This window comes from Eptatretus burgeri, chromosome 2 (genome assembly GCF_056783735.1).
Source record: "Eptatretus burgeri isolate ZD-2024b chromosome 2, Ebu_testis_v1, whole genome shotgun sequence".
Classification (NCBI taxonomy): Eukaryota; Metazoa; Chordata; class Myxini; order Myxiniformes; family Myxinidae; genus Eptatretus; species Eptatretus burgeri.
The window spans coordinates 41,629,474-41,649,588 of record NC_140962.1 but is presented as its reverse complement, the minus strand read 5'-3'; the positions used below and the strand labels follow the sequence as shown (position 1 = coordinate 41,649,588).

At 46.9% G+C, this 20,115-nt stretch overlaps 1 protein-coding gene across 5 annotated transcripts in view; it reads left to right on the top strand.

Annotated features, from left to right (window-relative positions):
* The window catches only part of VPS13D (vacuolar protein sorting 13 homolog D), a 429,405-nt gene that overhangs the window by 52,742 nt on the left and 356,548 nt on the right, over window positions 1–20,115 (top strand). For all 5 annotated transcript variants that reach the window (XM_085868630.1, XM_085868636.1, XM_085868641.1 and 2 more), the window contains exons 9-10: window positions 9,636–9,736; window positions 14,649–14,835. In XM_085868630.1, coding sequence (XP_085724756.1) covers window positions 9,636–9,736; window positions 14,649–14,835 — 288 coding nt within the window. The remainder of the gene's footprint in view (window positions 1–9,635; window positions 9,737–14,648; window positions 14,836–20,115) is intronic.

Below are 20,115 nucleotides of genomic sequence, written 5' to 3'. Positions count from 1 at the left end.
GGGCTGTCCTGGGCTCGTACAAGGTGCGTGCCGAACCGCGAGTGCAAAATGCAGCCTTTCCGAGGAGAATTCGGATCAGGAATGCTACACGCCCACTTCTGATTCGTCCAATCAGCAAGCGCGGGGCGGTTTGGCCCCGCCTCCAGGTGCGTCGGTGTAGAATCGAGATATGCAAATTCTCGGATCAGTGGAGACTCACGCCCCTTTTCCTCCGTCCAATGGGCGAGCGTGGCCCCACCCCCGAGCTCGTTCTGATCCAGAAATTTGCATATGAGTTCTCCTGCCGGCCTATAAAGTACCGAATTTATTTGGGTAGTCTGTCGGGGTTCGGAGTCTGTCGGGGAGCTGCAGAGAGAGGAAGCTTGGAGTGCGGTCGAGTCGGTTTGAGCGCAGAGTCGACCTTGGAGGAGCGGGGAGTCGGCCTTGGAAGGGCGAAGAGAGTTTTGGGGCAGAGTCGGGTTGGAGCGCGGAGTGGAGTCGGGAGGCGAGGGCGTACAGGTGGTTTGCTGCAGTCGGCTGAGGAGAATGGGGATAGAGACCGAGTAGCTCGGGTCCGAGGCAAGGAAGACAGCAGTCGGCGACGAGCTCGCGGTGGAATCGCTCGTCGCGGGACCCAAGCAAGCCAGTTATCCTCTTTCCCCAGAGCATCAACAATTCCACCCCTTTTCCCCCCGTGCTGAGATAGTGCGAAAAGGGGGCCCCGTTCCCACCCCACTCCAAGCAGTGCCAACGAAACCCGCGAAGGAGCACGAAGTCAGGGCACCGCCGCGCCGCCACATTTGCGGCTCATCACAAAGACACGGGTAGGATCCACCCGGTCTCGCGGACCTGACCACTCTTTCAGGTCCCGCGCGAATATTGGCCCACAGGCCCCTTCTGCCCCTTTGTCTTTGAGGGTGGCCTTTTCTTTTACTTTTGAGTAAATGTGTTGTTGGCGCCGTCTGTAAAGTAAAACTGTTTAAGTGTTGCCGTGTGCTCGCGTAGTCGGTAGTATCTCTGCATTGTTGTGTTTCTTTTGTTGCAATTGCTTTATGTGCGTAATTGTTGTAATTGTATATGTGTGCTCTCCGTGTGCCGCGGAATAAATGTGCATCATGTTGAACTGTTTTCCCGTTTCGTTTCGTCTTTTCTTTAATTGAATCTCCATCTTGCTTCATGTAACGGGTTGGTAGTGGGCTTAATACGCCCGATAATTAATCGGAACCGTCGAGGCCAACGATAACACCGCTCGGTTATCTCGATAGTACGGAACGGGTCGCTTAAGTGGCCCGTGTCCGGAGTCGACCTGCGGCGAGGTGCGATCGCCCGGTCTACCCTCCGCGTGGGTTCTTAGGTAGGTCGAGTTTGGCGAACAACCCTATCCCACGCGGGGGACCGATTGGCATGATCGTGGTGAGGCCGAAAGGCCCACTCGTGACTAGCTCCCGGCGTTAGCCGAGAGGGTCACGACAGAATTGTCCATCCGGTGGGCGACGTTCCGCGATTCGAGTTGCGTGGCCGTTCGCACGCCGGCGGGCGCGAGTTCGCAACACTGGTGTCAGGTCGTGGGACACAAACTCATCCCCCTCCTCGCGGCACTGGTGTCGGAGAGCGGGAAAACGGGCCCTCCTGTCTCCAGCTAAATTCACGGGAATTGGTCCAGGGGTGAGAGGAGCGACCCCCGATTCCCTCCAAATTACGAGCAGGCCAAATTAACCTTTTACGAGAAATAAGATGGAGTCTCAAGGCGAGCGGGAGCCGGGGGTATTAGAAATGGATTTAGAATGTGTAGAATCCATGGTCCAGGATGAAATCCCTGTGCAGGAAATGTTGGTTGTGCAGGAACACGACCTCCCCCAACTGAACCCAGAGCCTGAAATAGGTGCGGCGGCCTGCGCGGTGTATGACACCTCCCCTTCCCCTCTCCACCAAAACCTCCCGATCCGTGCCGAATCTGCTCAGTCGAATGCACTCGAAATGATTTTGCAAGCCATAAACGAAATGAAAAACGAAATAAAAGGCATGAACAAGCAAATGGATACGAATACACAACAAATGAACGGAATGAAAATGAAAATGGATACGAATACGCAACAAATGAAAAACGAAATAAAAGGCATGAACGAAAAGATGGATACAAACACAAACGAAATTAAGGCGAATTTGAAGGAAGAAATGAAAGAACTGCGGGGTGAGACGCAGCACATGGGCCGAAGCCTGCAGGCGGGCATGAAGGCAATGACAGTGGAGCTCAAAATGGCGACGCCACGTGTGGGAGCGAACGAGCTGGATGGGAGTGCAACGGCTGTCAGGCCCACGGTGAAGGCGGGAACAAAGAAATTAATTCGGGGGACGTGTTGGGCGAGACGCGTGGAGGTGACGGAAACTGTGACGGTGACAGAGAGGGAAAAACTAATTAGGGTGACGGAGACGTGCACGAGGAGATAAGAGACGAGGTGAAAGGAATTGGGAGGGAGAGAAAAGAACAATTAAGACGGAAAGCAAGGATGAGGTACGCGGAGATCGTAAAAGAGCAAGGAGTGAAACAGTGGGAAGGACGGGAGCGACTTGAGGCTAAAGCAAGGTTGACCTACGTATAGATAAGGGAAAGACGCCAGAAAGAAGCAGAGACCAATAGACACGAGGGGACAACAGAAACTAATAAATGTACAGAGACACGGGAGATGGGAACGATAGAGGGAAGACTACACGATGAAGACGGGGTGAGAGACGCACACACACACACACACGGAGGTAGTGGAGTATAATGGGGATGAGCTGGCGGACTGGGTAGGGACCCGGTGCGAGCAGTTGAATGGCCTCCTCCAGGAACGGAGGGAGCCGCTATGCTCCCTCGAAGCGAGTCACGACCAGGTGGGTTCGGTCGTGCTTTGCGAGGTTGAGGGGACGGGTGCTGTGAACGGGTGCACGCCGAGCTTTGGGGGTATTGAGGCCCCGGAGCCCCTTGTGGGGATGCGAATCCCCAGTGTGGTTGTCCCGGTGTGTGTGGTGTCGCGGTGTGTGTTCACGAGTGTGTCGAAATGCTTGCTGCAATGCACGCATAGCGCGGGTGCAAGGGCGTGTGTGAGAGCGACCGGGTGGGTGACAAAGATCCCGTGTGTGGATAAGACCCCAGGTGTGAGTGCGCCCCCGTGTGTGGAAGCGACCCCGTGTGTGAGTGGTGTGGTGGCAAGAGTGCCGAGGTGCGTGCTTCCCAACACGCCGTGTGTGGATGAGACACCGCGGGCGAGTGCCCCTGCGTGTGTGAGTGGTATGGTTTGTGTGAGGGAAATGGCACGAGTGAGTGAGCGGCCAAGTGTGAGAGAGACAGCGTGTGCAAGGTCGCTGTGTGTAAGGGAGATGACGGTGGGCATGTGTGAACATGCAGCCGCGTCTCCCGGTGTGAATGTAATGGAGTGGAGAGTGAGCGTCGTAACACGCAGGTGTGCGTGGTTGGAATGGAGACGACGACTGCGACAGAGGGACAAAAGCGGAGTAGCGGCTGTAGATGTTTTGAGCACCGTGCCGGGTTCACCCAGCAGTGAGCGCGAGGTCCGTGCTGTGCAACGCATGAGGCCCCCACGTGCTCGCTTGCGGGAGTGAAGTCGCGGTACGGAAATGCACGCGGTAGATTTGCCGATCCCGCGGACGGACAAAGTTTAGGCAGGATTACAGATTTGGACCAGACGGGTTCTCCACGCGAGCGGGTGTGTTCAGCTCCAACGGGCAGGGCACATGTGTTTGCGTGGGGAATCCCTCGAGACGTGATGCTTGTGTTTTTTTTATGCGCTGGGTGACGTCACGGCTGCGTGTGTGTGGTTGGAATCCGGCAGGAGGGTGAATCCCTGCTGGATGGTACCATCCAAGAGGGACGCGAACAGCTGCCATGACGTCGCGCCACAGGTGCGCGGCTGTGAATTGCCGCGCTGGTGCGCAGGTTGCGAGTTGCCGCGCTGGTGCTGCGCAATAAAAAAAAAGCAAGCCTCACTTTCGGGTGAACAGGATTCCCTGGGCAAGGGGTGCATGATCCCCTTGAGCTGGGCACAGGATACAACGAGTTAAGGGGAAGGGTTAGCTTAGCTAGACCGGCTCCATGGGGCAGGGGTAAGTCCTCATGGGGCCCGTGGAATGGATTAGGTAGAGGGATTGTAGTCAGATTTAGGAAGGGAAATGGGAAATGACATTTTTTGGAGGACATGGAAAGACTTGTGAGTGAGTAGTGGGGACGTAGATTAGCTACGTAGTGTTAAATGGAACGTGCTATAGTGTAAGGGACGACGTGGAAGCACGAGTTAGTTTGGGTAGGAAGTTAGAAGGATGGCAGAATTCAGTGGTGTGTGTGTGTTGAAGAGTTGGTGAGTTGAGTGGAAAATGTGCTTGGTGAGTGAGTGAGGCCAGCGGGTCTGTGTGAGTCGAGCGAATGGGGAATGCATGGTGCGATGAGTGATTGGGGGGAGGAGTGACTTCCGCCCAAGGGACCCCGGGGTCAGTGTAGAGTGAGTTAGCTGGGTTAGACAAATTGGAAAATGGAAGTCGTTTTGCTGTTGGTGTGAATGTAGGCTCAATACCCATTTGGAGGGGTGCAGGAGCCCTGTTGACAGGCTGGGAGCATGGTTGTGAAAGGTGAGTATCGCTGAGTGGGTACCCCGGGCACCAGGCTAGTCGGCCGTGGTAGGCCAAGGGCCCATGGGGGGCCGGGATAGCGTAGTGGGCACGGGTGCGCCCGCTTGGTGCGGGGGCCCGGGGCGCCGTAAGCCGCGTGGGCAGTGTTGTGGGCACGGGTGACCCTTGGAAAGGGGCCCGGGAAGCCAGCCTGCCACGTGTGCATTTCACGGGAGGTGCCATGGGAGGCACTCCCCGTTGTTTTGGGAGCTGGTAGGCTCGGAGGCAGTGTAGTGCCCGGGGGTGCCATAGCTGGAGAATCGGCAGAGGGTCGTGCATGCCAAGGGGAGCCACGCGTCCCAGCCATGAGACCGTGTGAGGGCACGGAAAGAAAATTGGGGGGCAAGGCCCGAAATTGTGAGGACACCAACACAGGCGACGGGAATCTAGTTTGTTAGAACCAATAGTTTAAGCGAGAGGCGCTTGTTGAAAGCCCCGGGGTAGTTTAAAGGTTAATGGTTAAGGTAGATTAGGAAGTGTACCCCTCCGCACCATCCATCCCCTTGCTCTCGTTGTGGGCCGCTGGACCCACTTTGTGTTATAGATCGCTGAAGTCTGGGGAGGCCATCTTGAGGCTTGAATTGGGCCTCGACACAGGACGCCAGCCCTCCCTTATTCCCCTCCGGGAAGGGAACGTAGGGGTTAGGAGTAGGCTAGGTGATAGGATAGGTTCGCCGAACAAGGACGATAAAGGGGGTTAGGGGGCGAATTATAGTGGGGAAGTAAACATAAAAACAACAAAAAAATAAGTTGGGGCTAAATTGGGTTTTACAAATTAAGGGAGTGGGTATGGACAGTGACAGACAAAGGCGATAGGTTGGGAGGGAGACCGTAGGGTAGGTCCGAGCCCGCCTTCCGAGTGGCCAGCACCACCGCACTCCCTCCACCAACCTCTACTGCAAGACAAAGGCCGGCCCACTTCATCGGTAGCTGTTGTGTTGCTGCAAGGCCTGTGCCGGCCGGATCGTCTGCAGCTGCGGTACTTCGAGGCCTGTGCCGGCCAGTTCATCTGCCGGCTGTGTTTGCCTGCAGCGGCCTGGTTCTGCAGGCTGTGTTTGCCTGCTGCCTTTGCCATGCCATGCCCACTGCCCATGTTCACCAGCCCCCATTCAATTTTGCTTTGCCCCCCCCCCCTGTTCATTTCCATGTGCGCCAGGATCAAGGCAACAGTTTGCAAGCTGGGAGAACTGCCCTGTTGACAGCTACAACACGGGCCTGCAGTGGCGGCCCGTGCACCGTGTTTGCGTCCATCCATCCATTCATCCATTCATCCATCCATCCATCCATCCGTTGTGTTCATTGCCTGTGCCACTTGAGCTGGCACGGAGACTGCATTTGTGCAGCCCGTGCACCGTTTTATTGCTTGCGTCAGTGGCCGTTCAGTGTTCTGCAGGGACTGCCTTGCGGGCAGCCGCACCAGGAGACTGCGTTTGTGCAGCCCATGCACCGTTGTGGTTCACTGAGTTCATTTTAAAAAGGGAAGGCCTTGGACTGCGTGTGAGTAGCCAGCCACATTCCCTGTCACCTGCATTGCTTGAGCCAGAGACTGCATGCGAGCAGCCTGGCTCCCTGCGAACTGCTTTCTCTTTGCAGAGTCCATTGATCCTGGGCCATGGTTTAGTGTTAATTTTGTAAGGTTAAGATTAAGATGTACTGTACAAATGAGTGCATCCCCGGCATGTGTGTCTTTGCGCCGGAAATTTTATTTAAGTTGTCTGAATGAGTGGGTTTGTTTAGTTAGTAACTCAGCCCATAGGTTATTTATTTTGGGGACACGAATACCATGAATGTCGCACTCAGGGATCCGTAGGTAAAACGTACTAGGGGAGAATTACACATGATGGCACACGAAAATTTGACGACTTGGGACGAGTCTGTAAAAAGGGGAGGCGGTAGTGTTGCGGTTGAGGAAATTTGCAAACCACCATTCAGGTCCCGTAGGTGAGATATCTCTGTCAGTACATGTGTAGTTAGCCCCCAAACCCGTTGTTTAGAGCGAATAAATGTGATTCATCCGGGCTGCGACGCTTTAAGATAGCCGTTTTTCTGTTCTATCTTTATTTTGAACCAACCACGTCTCAACCGCCATCACACAACAACCACCAACCACAACGCTGCTTCACAACAACAACAACAACAACAACAACAACAACAACAACGCCAACAGCCACGATCTTTACCTTCACAACTCGCTCCCGCAAACATCGCATCACCGCCATTCCAAACGGCACCATGGCCATAAACCACCACCATAAACCCTCCACCACCTTCACCTCTCCTCCTACCGCCATTCCCGCACCACCTGTGAACACCGAGCGTCGGGCTGTCCTGGGCTCGTGCAAAATGCAGCCTTTCCGAGGAGAATTCGGATCAGGAATGCTACACGCCCACTTCTGATCTGTCCAATCAGCAAGCGCGGGGCAGTTTGGCCCCGCCTCCAGGCACGTCGGTGTAGAATCGAGATATGCAAATTCTCGGATCAGTGGAGACTCACGCCCCTTTTCCTCCGTCCAATGGGCGAGCGTGGCTCCACCCCCGAGCTCGTTCTGATCCAGAAATTTGCATATGGGTTCTCCTGCCGGCCTATAAAGCGCCGAGCGCGGGGCGAATTTGGGCAGTCTGTCAGGGTTCGGAGTCTGTCGGGGAGCTGCAGAGAGAGGAAGCTTGGAGCGCGGTCGAGTCGGTTTGAGCGCAGAGTCTGCCTTTGAGGAGCGGGGAGTCGGCCTTGGAAGGGCGAAGAGAGTTTTGGGGCAGAGTCGGCTTGGAGCGCGGATTGGAGTCGGGAGGCTAGGGCGTATAGGTGGTTTGCTACAGTCGGCTGAGGAGAATGGGGGAAGAGACCAAGTAGCTCGGGTCCGAGGCAAGGAAGACGGCGGTCGGCGACGAGCTCGCAGTGGAATCGCTCGTCGCGGGACCCAAGCAAGCCAGCTATCCTCTTTCCTCAGAGTATCAACGATTCCCCCCCTTTTCCCCCCCCCGCGCTGAGATAGTGCGAAAAGGGGGCCCCGTTCCCACCCCACTCCAAGCAGTGCCAACGAAACCCGCGTAGGAGCACGGAGTTGGGGCATCGCCGCGCCACCACATTTGCGGCTCATCACAAAGACACGGGTAGCGTGTCTCGGTCTCGGTCCCGGTCTCGCGGACCTGACCACTCTTTCAGGTCCTGCGCAAATATTGGCCCACAGGCCCCGTCTGCCCCCTTGTCTTTGAGGGTGGCCTTTTCTTTTACTTTTGAGTAAATGTGTTGTTGGCGCCGTCTGTAAAGTAAAACTGTTTAAGTGTTGCCGTGTGCTCGCGTAGTCGGTAGTATCTCTGCATTGTTGTGTTTCTTTTGTTGCAATTCCTTTAGGTGCATAATTGTTGTAATTGTATATGTGTGTTCTCCGTGTGCCGCGGAATAAATGTGCATCATGTTGAACGGTTTTCCCGTTTCGCTTCGTCTTTTCTTTAATTGAATCTCCATCTTGCTTCACGTAAAGGGTTGGTAGTGGGCTTAATATGCCCGATAATTAATCGGAACCGTCGAGGCCGACGATAACACCGCTCGGTTATCCCGATGGTACGGAACGGTTCGCTTCAGTGGCCCGTGTCCGGAGTCGACCTGCGGCGAGGTGCGATCGCCCGGTCTACCCTCCGCGTGGGTACTTAGGTAGGTCGAGTTTGGCGAACAACCCTATCCCACGCGAGGGGCCGATTGGCATGATCGTGATGAGGCCGAAAGGCCCACCCGTGACTAGCTCCCGGCGTTAGTCCGAGAGGGTGATGACAGAATTGTCCGTCCGGTGGGCGACGTGCCGCGATTCGAGTTACGTGGCCGTTCGCACGCTGGCGGGCGCGAATTCGCAACAATATATTGCTTTAAAATTATTTGGATCAGACTTCACTGCAATGCTTTATAAAAAATATTATTAGACTCGTCTTTTAAAAACGATAAATGTATAAACAGATGAGCATTGGGTGGCTTTGACACCAACTCTCTGGTCTGAAATTGTTCTGAGGGCATGAGGAGTCAACCACAATGGGTGGACTAGTGTCTTGTGCAGACAGTAGACTTGACAAGGCAGGAAAATTACCCCCAACCTGAAAACAATCAATGAGCCAGCTGCATGTTTATGACAGTCCAATGTAGGCGTCATATTTCTCCTTAGACTAGCTTGGCGTCAAGAAGCTTTCCAAAATGCAAGATTAAGACTTGCTAAAGAGTTGGGATGGCAGGAAAGTGGACGCTAAACACACCAACATTGGAACAAAGGGGGACTCTTTTAATATACTGGAAAAACAGTCGGGGGGGGGGGGGAAACACATTGACTGTTTGGTAAGGACGATATACCAACCAAACCCTTAACTCTAATCCTGTGAAGAGGACTTGAATGGACCATTCCCTCAAAGTTCATGTTTTATTTCATCTGCAGGTATGAGTGCTGAACTCACCATAGTTTGCGGCTACCAGAAGTGGTTCATTGGGACCTGCATTATACTTTTCATTCATGTATACATTTCATTACCTCAAAAATGCCATTTTATCCCATATTTCCACTTGACCTTTCGAGTCTTCTACAAAGTACCGTGTATACAAATGTATATTCTTTGTGTTTGGAGAATCAATACATATTGAAAAATTATTTCCATTCAATCGATTTTCCGATAATCTGTATTGACCATGGGACATCTACTCAGCTCTCAGCTTTACAGGAGTTCAGCTAAATCTGGCTACAACACCAACTTGAACATCTTACCTTCCATATGGCATGGTCTTCTTGTGCTTCATTCTCAGTTGTCATGGCATTTGAATGACAGTATATTGTATACAAATGTATATTGTTTGGCAAGGAATCAAACCCACAATCAGATAGTTTTGGGGAATCTTCGTGTTAGTGAGATATCAACTGGAGCCTTTTGTACAACTGGTAATTTGGAAATTAAGTGAATGTGATATTAAACATTGTGATTGTGATTGTCTTTCTTTTTTTTAAAACATCATGCTGAACTTGTAGGACCAATTTCATGCAATGTCTGACCTCTCAAATGAGCTGGAATTGCGTCAACGACTTGCAGATGCACGACAATGGCGGCCATCTCGTCGTCCTACAGAGAGGTGTGTGTGGAAGAGGCATGCGTTTCTGAAATGACTTGTCACCTCTAACAGGCTTACGTGGTCGATGCAGACATAAACAACATTTTATCCAGTTTTTAGAATTTTTTTCTTAATGGAGCATATTGTATTCCTACTGCACTGGGGTGTTCAAGAGATTAAGGAATTGACAGATGACTTTTCCATTGTAGTTTGGTTTTTGCTGGCTTTCTAAGCTGAAGCCTTTTGCATAAATCACTTTTATATAAAACCTCCATAAAGTCACCCTTCTGCCTCATCACATGGAATTGAAAGGAATCAATAATTGCAGCAGACCTCAACAAATCTTTTCTCCAACTCCTTGATATGGAATTGAAAGGAATCAATAATTGCAGCAGACTTCAACAAATCTTTTCTCCAACTCCTTGATCTTATCATGAGTTGGTGAATGAGTTATTAATTGGCTATAATAATGCCATATACGTGTCACCATAGAACAAGAAGCAATGCTTGTGTATAAACCATGTTTGGCTTCCACCAAACTCATTTCCCCTTGGACATATTGCTTATTTTTTGTCAACTGTAAACTCATTGCTCAGTTCCATTCTTTCATACTGCTCTTTTTTGCCTGTGAAACTGGTTTCTTGAGTTCATTGCCATTAAGTACTTCCCAACTAGACTTCACTGCCTACAAGCAACTCATGTTTTCTCTATTTCTGTTACTGAGGTTTACTTCACCCGTTGAGCTTCTCGGACCCATATCCTCCAATTTCCTCTCCGTATTTTGCCTGTTCATCGTGTATGTGCGTTGTTGATTGTTATCTCCATAATTCGGGTTTTGGAAAGTGGAACGGAGTCCTCCAAGGACTCGAAGTATCCACCTTCGTTTCGGTGAAGGATTGTCATTCATGGCATCACTTGTGAAGCTGTGTTGTTCTCAGAGTTTTGTTCCGAATGCTCTTTTCAGGATTGTCACTGAACCCCGGACAGCCTCCAACTGTAGTTCGTTTGTGGTACTTCTTTGTCATTTGTCATTTCTTGAGGTTCGTCTTTGTCATTTCCGTTGCTCCAATTATCACTAGGACAATTTCGGAACTCTTCTGCTTCCAGGATCTTTTCACTTCATTCTTTAGGTGTTGAAATTTGGCAATGTTCTTGATTTCCACATTATTGAGACCAAAATCACTGGTTACTGAAACCTCAATTAGCAATGTCTTTTTTTCCATTTTGAATCTGAGTCCTATGTCCGGTCACAGAGCTTTGTTTTCTATGTTCACGCTGAATGGGATCATCAGGTCTTACGTGAGCATTATATCCTTGTTTTCAATGATTGATTTTGGTTCATGTTTCCATGAGTTTTGTGGAACTGTGATATTGAAATCTCTGCAGATGTGCCAGTGGTTTACTCCACATACCTTATTTTGCCTTTGTGTGTACAGCTGCTCTGACATGAGGTTTTTTTTCATCCCGAAAGGAGGTGACTCGTGCTTTCTGTTTCTACCTTGCAAAATATACGCTTGTGTGATTGGCTCAGTCCTGCCATTAAAAAAAAGAAGCCATTCTTGTTGTGTCCTTGGTTTTAGGCATTTATACGATTTATTCTCCATCCTAATTGAGCTAACCTTTCCTTAGCAATTCCAGTGATCCTTCTTTGTCTATCCCCAATCTGGTCAATCCTTTTTATTTTATTTTAAAAAAATTAATATTTCCTTGCTCTTTTGGCTTTCTCCCAGTTGTCACTATATATCTGTTGGTATTTTGTATTGTATTTTTCTTTTGCCTTTTTTGCAATTGTTGGGGACGTATTTGTTGCTGTTTCGGTTTGGTGTGTGACATCTTCTATTCTCACCTGTTTTTGGATGTTTTTTGCAAGGTGAGAGATACCTTTTTTTTTTCTTTAAAAAAAAATTTCATCTGCATAATGTTGTGTTCATGTGCTGATACTGATTGTTACTATTGGTACTGCTTATTGGTAGTGCTAGGTGGGTTATGGGTTTGATTTTGTTTCTTGGAGAGAGGTATGTTTTCAGGATCAGCCTTGTTCGACACAGGTATTCTTTGGTAATTGTTACCTCTGCCACCGAAGATGAAGGAGGTTATTTTGCTCATTTTTTATGATGTATTTGGTGGCCCTTTTGTACTCAAAGGTATTGTATTTGTAAGATGCTTCTTTGTCTCGCTTCTGTATTGATGTATCTCTCTCGATTTTTATGTTGTCCATTTTTCTTGGTCTACCTTGCATGAATGTGCACTTGGCACACTTATCTCAGCCAAATTCCTTTTGGATGTCATCAGAGTACCGTTTTACTCATTTCAGTTGTTCTGCCAATTCTTCATCATTTGGTGCAAAAGGTTTTAAATCATCCATGTAAAGTAGATATGTCTCCTTTCTTGTTTCTTTGGACATTATTTTCTTGGATAAGGTGTATGCATGTCCTTGCTCATTAATGAGGTTACTTGGTGGATCCAGAGCCAGGCAAAACAGGAGGGGGGAAAGGCTGTCTCCTTGGAAGATCCTGTGTCATATCTTCACTCCTGGTATTTCGATCTTTCCTTCCGAGTGCTGCAGGATTTGTGTGATATTCCATAGATTAATGGCTTTCTCAGTTAGCTTGATTATTTGGTGATTTATCTTGTACATTTGCATGCACTTTATCATCCATGAATGTGGGACACTGTCAAAATATTTTTTTATCATCTATTCAGGCTGTGGACAATTTGGTTCTTCTCATATTGCAGTTTTTGAGTATGGCCTTGTTTCGTAGTAGGTGGTCTATTGTTCCACAACATCATCTCTTGCATCCCTTTTGTTCTACTTCTAGGCCTCCTTGTTTTCAGGTGTTGGTACATTTTCTCTGTGATGATTCCTGTTAAAAATTTGCATGTTGTCGGAAGGACAGGTTATTGGCTGGTATTTGTGTGGTTGTTGGATTTCTTCAAATTTTGAGTTTTGGAAGGTGTTCCTTTTTTGGAAGAGAGGCCACCAAGGCCACATAAAAAAATTGGGACAGACCTAAATTTCTGTGAGCCATTCATCCATGTCCTGATATCTTGGGATTTATAAATGGGCTTAAAATTTTTTTTTTAGAATCAAATGGCACAAGACCTTTTTTGGTTATACAGTGTTGATCTTCAGTGCCTATAGAAAGTCTACACCCTCTTTCAAAATTTTCACCTTTTATTGCCTTGAAGCCTGGATAAATTGCATCAAATCAGCCTATTTCCTACTTTATTTATACATCGTAACCCACAACTTCCAAGTGAATAACAAATTCCACAAATTTCAGAAAATTAATTGAAAAAAAAAAATAGAATATCTTTGTTGGAGAAGTGTCCAACCCCATATAATAAGAGTAATTGTAAATTAGCTCAGGTGTCAACAATCACCTTCAAAATGACGCACCAAGTTAATTTGCCCCTACCTGTGTTAAATTGTAATGATTCTGATTATTTTAGAATAAAATCAGCTGTTCCTGTAGGTTTCCTCTGCTGGGTAGTGCATTTCACAGCAAAGACTCAACCATGAGAATAAATGAGCTTTCAAAAGACCTCGAGGATAAAGTTGTGGAAAGGGACAGATCAGGGGATGGGAATAAAAATATTTCAGAGGCCTTAAATATCCTTTGTAGCACAGTCAAGACAATTATTAAGAAGTGGAAGGCGTATGGTACCACCAAAACCCTGCTGAGATCCAGGCATCTTGCCAAACTATATGACCAAGCAAGAAGGAGACTGATCAGAGAGGCCACCAAGAGGCCAATGGCAACTTTGAAAGAGCTACAGGACTTTATGGCAAAGACTGGTCACTGTGTGCATGTGACAATATCCCAAGCACTTCACTAGTCTGGCCTTTATGGTGGGTTGGCAAGAAAGAAGCCATTACTCAAAAAAGCCCACCTTGAGTCCTCTTTGAGGTATGCAAAAAAACATTCCGGAGATTCTGAAGCCACATGGCAAAAAGTTTTGTGGCTTGACAAAACCAGGATATAACTTTTTGGCCGAGATGTAAAATGTTACATTTGGCGCAAACCCAACACAGCACAACACCAAAGGACACCATCCCTACTGTGTAGCATGCTTGTGCAGTATCATGTTATGGAGATGTTTCTCATCAGCAGGGACTGGGGCACTTGTCAGGGTATGAGGGAAAATGGATGGAGCAAAATACAGATAAATCCTTGAGGAAAACTTGCTGATCTTTGCAAGAAAGCTGAAATTGGGACAGAAGTTCACCTTTCAGCATGACAACGACCTGAAGCACACGGCCAAAGCTACACTGGAGTGGCTAAGGAACAAAAAGACTAAATGTCCTTGAGTGGCCCAGTCAGGGCCCTGACCTAAATTCAATCGAAAATCTGTGGCATGACTTGAAGATTGCTGTCCATCAACACCCCTCACACAACTTGACTGAGTTTGAACAGTTTTGTACCGAGAATCAAGGTGTGCCAAGTTGGTAGAGATCTATCCCAACAGACTCAAGGCTGTAATTGCTGTCAAAGGTGTTTCCACCAAGTATTATCTTAGGGGGGTGGACACATCCAACCAAGATATTCTAGTTTTGTATTTTTCATAAATTTTCAGAAAGTTGTAGAATTTGTTTTTCACTTGGAAGTTGTTTGGTGCGATGTGTAAATAAAGGTAGAATATGTCTGATTTCCTGCGATTTAATTTCAGGCTATAAGGCAACAAAAGGTGGAAATTTTGAAAGGGTGTGTCGACTTTCTATAGGCACTGTTCAGAGATATTTATAAATTCAGATTTTGCTTGCATCATTTATAATTTTCTTGAGTCGCTTTCCAAAAAATAAGATGATTTCCATTTTACTGTATCACTAAAAATACAGCTAAAATGCGATGTTTAATGTCACCAAATGGTTCTTCATAGTTTTATGTACCTGATGATGGTTCTTTTTATTTTGTGCATGAATATGTTACAGCCCACGTGCCTGGTGGCGCTATGCAGTGACAGCACACCTTGGTCGACCACCCTCTGTGCCTTCTGTTCATGACTCTGGCAAACGTTGGGCTGAAATGGCACGGCGTGCCCGCCAAGTTTCTTCCTATGTTCATGCATATGGACAGCGATTGAATGGTGGATGGGACAGCCTTCTCCTGGAAGAAATGGTATCTCTCAAGTAATTTCCTTGCTTTTTGTTGCAGTTAGCAAAACTTCAGTGGTTGTTATTTGCTCGTCTTCCATCGTAAAGTATTACTCTTCATTTTTTTCACGACCGTTTTCTACTTTTCACAACTTAAATTAAAAAAAAAAATTAAATTTATGACATGTAATCACTCGATGCACCGAAGGGCAAAAATGCACAAAATAATGGATTACCATCGTTGTACAGAACACAGTTTTGCTGTCTCCAAAGATACTCTATGGTTTATTTGAGCAACATGGCCAACATTGGAACAAAGGTCAACAAAGACTGTTAATTACATGATAGTTTGGATCACAACAAAAGTTACAATTCAAATATTGGCATTGGAGTACTCTACCGAATGTTTCCTTCCAAAATGTATTCTTCATAATCCGGTGTTTGAAGAGAATACAACACAAGTAGAAGGGATCAATAGAGATTGTATTAGCAGAAAGAATAGGTTCTCATGTTTGCCTTCTACACAATGATTTTAAACCAGGTCCAAAGGTGAATTGTAAGTTTTAAATGCAGGACCAGCCTCGATAGTGTCTTGCCAGAGTAAAATGACCACTGATTATAAACTAAAGGGCACTCAGTAGAGCGCATACCTCCACCACGCATTGCCTGATCTACGAGAACATATCGGGCCCAATAGATTTTTGAAATATCATGCTACACAGTACTATATCGTTTTTGGTCCCATCTCTCAATGGTGAAGAATCACTGAAAGAATGATCAAATCTGGATCCAGATCTTCACCAAAATTGAATCAATTTGTCCTTGTCACACACCCAACATGTCTACCAAGTTTCATCTGAATCCGTCCACAACTTTTTGAGATATCGTGCTATATATCATTTTTGGCCCTATCTCTCAAAGGTAAAGAATCACTTAAAAAATTCTAGTCGTCGGATCCGGATCCGAATGTTCACCAAAATCTAATCAGTTCGTCCTTGTCACACACCGCACCTGTCCACCAAATTTCATCCGGATCCTCTGCAACTTTTTGAGATATCCTGCACACAAACAAAGAAACAAACAGACAAACACAGACAGAAAGGGATGAAAACATAACCTCCTTCACCTGTGGTGGCGGAGGTAACAAGCTTAATTTCACAATCTGTGATACAAATAGACTACATGCATTTGTATCTGGTAGTATTTCCTTTGGCATCAAATGGTGTTTGGATTCAGGAAGGCATCAAATCACTGAATTTCTGTGTGACCACCAGATTCAAATTTTGCCCATTGTGGAGTTGATTATGTTGCAGCTCTGGCTGTATTAGTTCAGAGGTCGGCTTTCCCATAGTTCCTGATCGATATGTTCCCAGATGTGTTTGATGGCATGAATGTCAGTACTACGTGGTGCCCATGAGGAAAGAAACTGCAGCCCATTTTCCATCTCTTCAAAAAATAGGTGTTTCTGGATGTATGCCATGTGGCACCATCTTCTTGCAGTAAATGTGTTCAACACTGCAAAATGTGCTGGTATACATGAAACCCTCTCACCATTATATCATCAAGGTATTTTGTCTGGAACATGGATCGGGAACTTCAGAAAAGCCGACCTCTGCCAAGTAATATGCTTGAAAATCTACTCTACATTTGGCAAAATATGCATCAGGTTGTCACACAACATATCATTAGTTTGATATCTTCATGGTTTCCAGCACTGTGTGGTGGCAAATGACATGCCACCAGATGATAATATATGTAGTCCATTTTATTATGTTTGTCCAAGATTGTTCAAATCAAGTTTGTTTGCAAAATGAGTGGTTAATTTTTTTTTTTGGGGGGGGGGGGTAAGGCAATGTACGATTACCAGCCAAAATAGAAAAGAGAAAATGCAAAATAAGTTTGTAGTCAGGTATGTTTTTGATCAACCAAACTCTTCATCATGCGTGGTGCTATTTACGGCTGTAAGTGGATACAATGTACTTTGGGCACCATGGAGAGCTGAAAGTGCCTCTGCTACCACATATTTTTGAAAAAAGGTCGTTGGAAGCATTTCATGTTAATGATTGGCATTGAGGCTCAATTTGTATTTTTGGATATATTCACTGAGTTTGATTATGGTGTTTGCCACATTAGATTCTGAGTTTTTAACCCTTTAATGGCTGGCTCAAAATAATGGGCAATATTCTATTTTGTTTTTGTGACATATTCTGTCGTAGCTTCAACAGTCTTCATTTTAAACAAGATCTTTCAGTTTTCTAAGGTTTAATTGGCTTGAGACTTCAACTACAAAACACAACAGACTGAGAAGTTTAGAGTATGTATTAATCCCATGTCCGCTACAATTCAAAATGACCACTGAGGCGGTACTTCATGATTGGCAATGAAAAACACAAGAAGGCTTTTCCTTTCAATTCCTCAACAGCAGACAGGCCAAAAGCAAATTGACCTCCAACATTCCCTCAAATAATAAGGTAATTTACCCCTCCCAGATGACCAGAATACACTCTCCTCCCCCACCCCCCCCCCTCAACACCAAATAAATGAACTACAAAGCAATGCTACATGACAGAAGTCATGTGAAGACTGGTATTGAATTTCAGATATCAGTCCTCCAAAATGTTCTGACATGCGCTGTCTTGGCTATGAAATCTGCAACCTTCGATACATGGTAATCTCAGTTGTCTGCAGCTGCAACACAAACTGAGGCAGCCATTGGTGCATCCATATGACACGATCTCTGAAAAAGCTTTCGGAATCGGATGGAGGGAGAGTAAGCATGGCACCAGCTTTGTGGATGCACCCCATGGATGAACACATGAGAGACATGGATGGAGAGAGTGGGATTGGTTCCAGACACTTGTTTGGTAGTGCACACGCATAATGTGTAATCGTGCTGCATCAGATTCTAGAATAGTCAGTTCTGTCTTTTTGTCCCTTAGCATAGCAGATATCAGGGTATGGCGGAATTTAACAGGTACCAGCACTGTGCGTGTCTCTGTTTGTGGTTGATCGTGGAGCAAAACAACTCCGTATCGGCTCTGAATTTGTTTCGCCAGTTTATCTTTAAACGTGCTTAGTCGGCTTACAAAGGATGGTGGAATTGTCATCCGAGATTTATTGGGTATCGCAGTGTAACGGCTCCACATGTCTGTTAGCTCCATGCCATCTTCATGCTTATCAGACTGCTCCAGCTCTTGACAAAGCCAGATCATTACAATATATCGCTTGCAGTTTCTTTTGTTTTTTCCTTTCTCCTTTTAAATTTCACATTGCAGCTTCGATGGTATTTGCCTTCAGCAGCACATAGATCATTGACAAAGGCAATGCGCACTCATTTTCTGGTCATACTTGGAAGCCTCATGTATCGACTGATGAACATGCAGTTGCTGTATATCATGAATCTTCTCCTTCGTTTCCTGTTGGCAAAATAGACAGCAATTCCAATTTAGAGGATGTGATTAGCTCCGTAATCGCAGTGGTCTTTATGAGGATGCTCCTGCCTAGGATGAGGAGTGTGGTAGCTGTGATTTTGCATCAAAGTTTTTTTTTCAGTCAGTCTATTTTCTCTTCACTAGTATCAGAGAAACGCAACCATTGTGCCAGCAAATTATTGGACGTGTGATCTGGGAGAAAACATGATTGAGCAGCTCAGTTTCTGCCTGGAAATTGTCATTTCGCAACTTTTGTTGAACCTGTCAAACGCCATTAATTGCGCACAATCTATCTTGTGTTGGTGTCAGAAGCTCTTAGTGTTTGTCTTCTTCACATTATGCACTGCTCATGGTGTGTAGCTGATCTCTTCCGAACCAGAGGATGTCATAATTCTTCCATGATAACTAGTATTTATGGAACTACCTGTAATGATAAAAAGTGGTAGTCATACTTGCTAACAAGGTCTAATGTAACATTACATGAATATGACAATTCAAACTAATTACTTCCAGTACCTTTACACGTACCCAACTTTAACCTTTGTACAGCTAAATTTTAGAGTAATATACAAACATTTGTATTGTATAATTCACCAAGGACTTGCACACCAAAGATCTGCCAAAGCACTGAACTTTTTGAGGAATCAGATGTGTATATATATAGTGTTGCGGTTCTTGGAACCGCATGCATCCAACAGATAGTGGTCCCAAGACAGTTATTCCATTAATATACATGTAGATAGTCCCTTCCCTCTTGTCTAGCGGGACAACAGGGGTGTGCGTTGCGAGGATCTCAGAGCTAGGTTTGCTTGCATCATTTCTTCTTCATTTCATTTCTAACTTCATTCCTACTCTTCTTTTCTGATTATTCCTGAGGCAAATCCGAGTCACATGCACCCTTCGCTCTGAGATGGGTTCTCAGCAAAGGCCAAGCAGGCATTACACTGGACACCCCTCCATAGAAAGCACACTCAATACGATGCCCACGCTGCATGGAACACATACCGAGGAGATTGAAGAAACAGCACCTTAGAAGGGGCGCTCAAATACCACATGAACATCGACAGCACAGAGCTCCCATCCTCAAGCAATCCCTCAACCCAACTTTTGTGGCGAGTTATACAATATGCTCGGCAGCTCGAGATGATCGACTCGAATTTCCGATGATCTGGGGAGAGATTGCTGGTTGCATTGAAAAGGCATACGGATGAATATCTCTTAAGAGGCTATACGGATGGTGGTTTGCACAACACAGAAGCAAATGACCCAATATCGGCAAGAGCGTGGCTCGTAGCTTGGTGCCAATAGCTACATCGTCAGAGGCCGATAATAGTAAAACGACAACCATGCCACGTTGTGCATGATACGGGTGGCACGTACTTTTCAACCCATTTTTGGACTAATTATATCGATCGGGTTTTGCCCCGCGCACACGACAGCAAAATTGAGCGAACACGAGTGCTGTCCATGTGCGTAATGGCAGATCAACGCACACTGTACATGGGTTCGCCAAAACATCGTACCTTCAGTCCTCGCTGGCGGCCGCGGATGTTCAGCACGGACGGCAAACGTCTTCTTGCCTCTATGGCCAGCGAAGTTGCGATCGGGCAGAGGCATGTTGTACAGCTCGGGCCACGTGGCGCACACGGAGCAGGCATGCAAGACCGACGCCATTCTCGGCCGGTCATCAGGGCCTGGCCCTGGGGTTTGTGCAAGGTGATTCATGGTGCGGTGTTTGGCGTGGGAAATGCATATCATGTCGTGGGGTCAGAGCGAGACGGTTCCACAGCACGGGGTCGCCTGGCCGGAAGTGGAATGAAGTGGTTTCCGGCAATCGCGGCTGGGCCGCGCAGGGGGTCATGGCCAATCAGAGC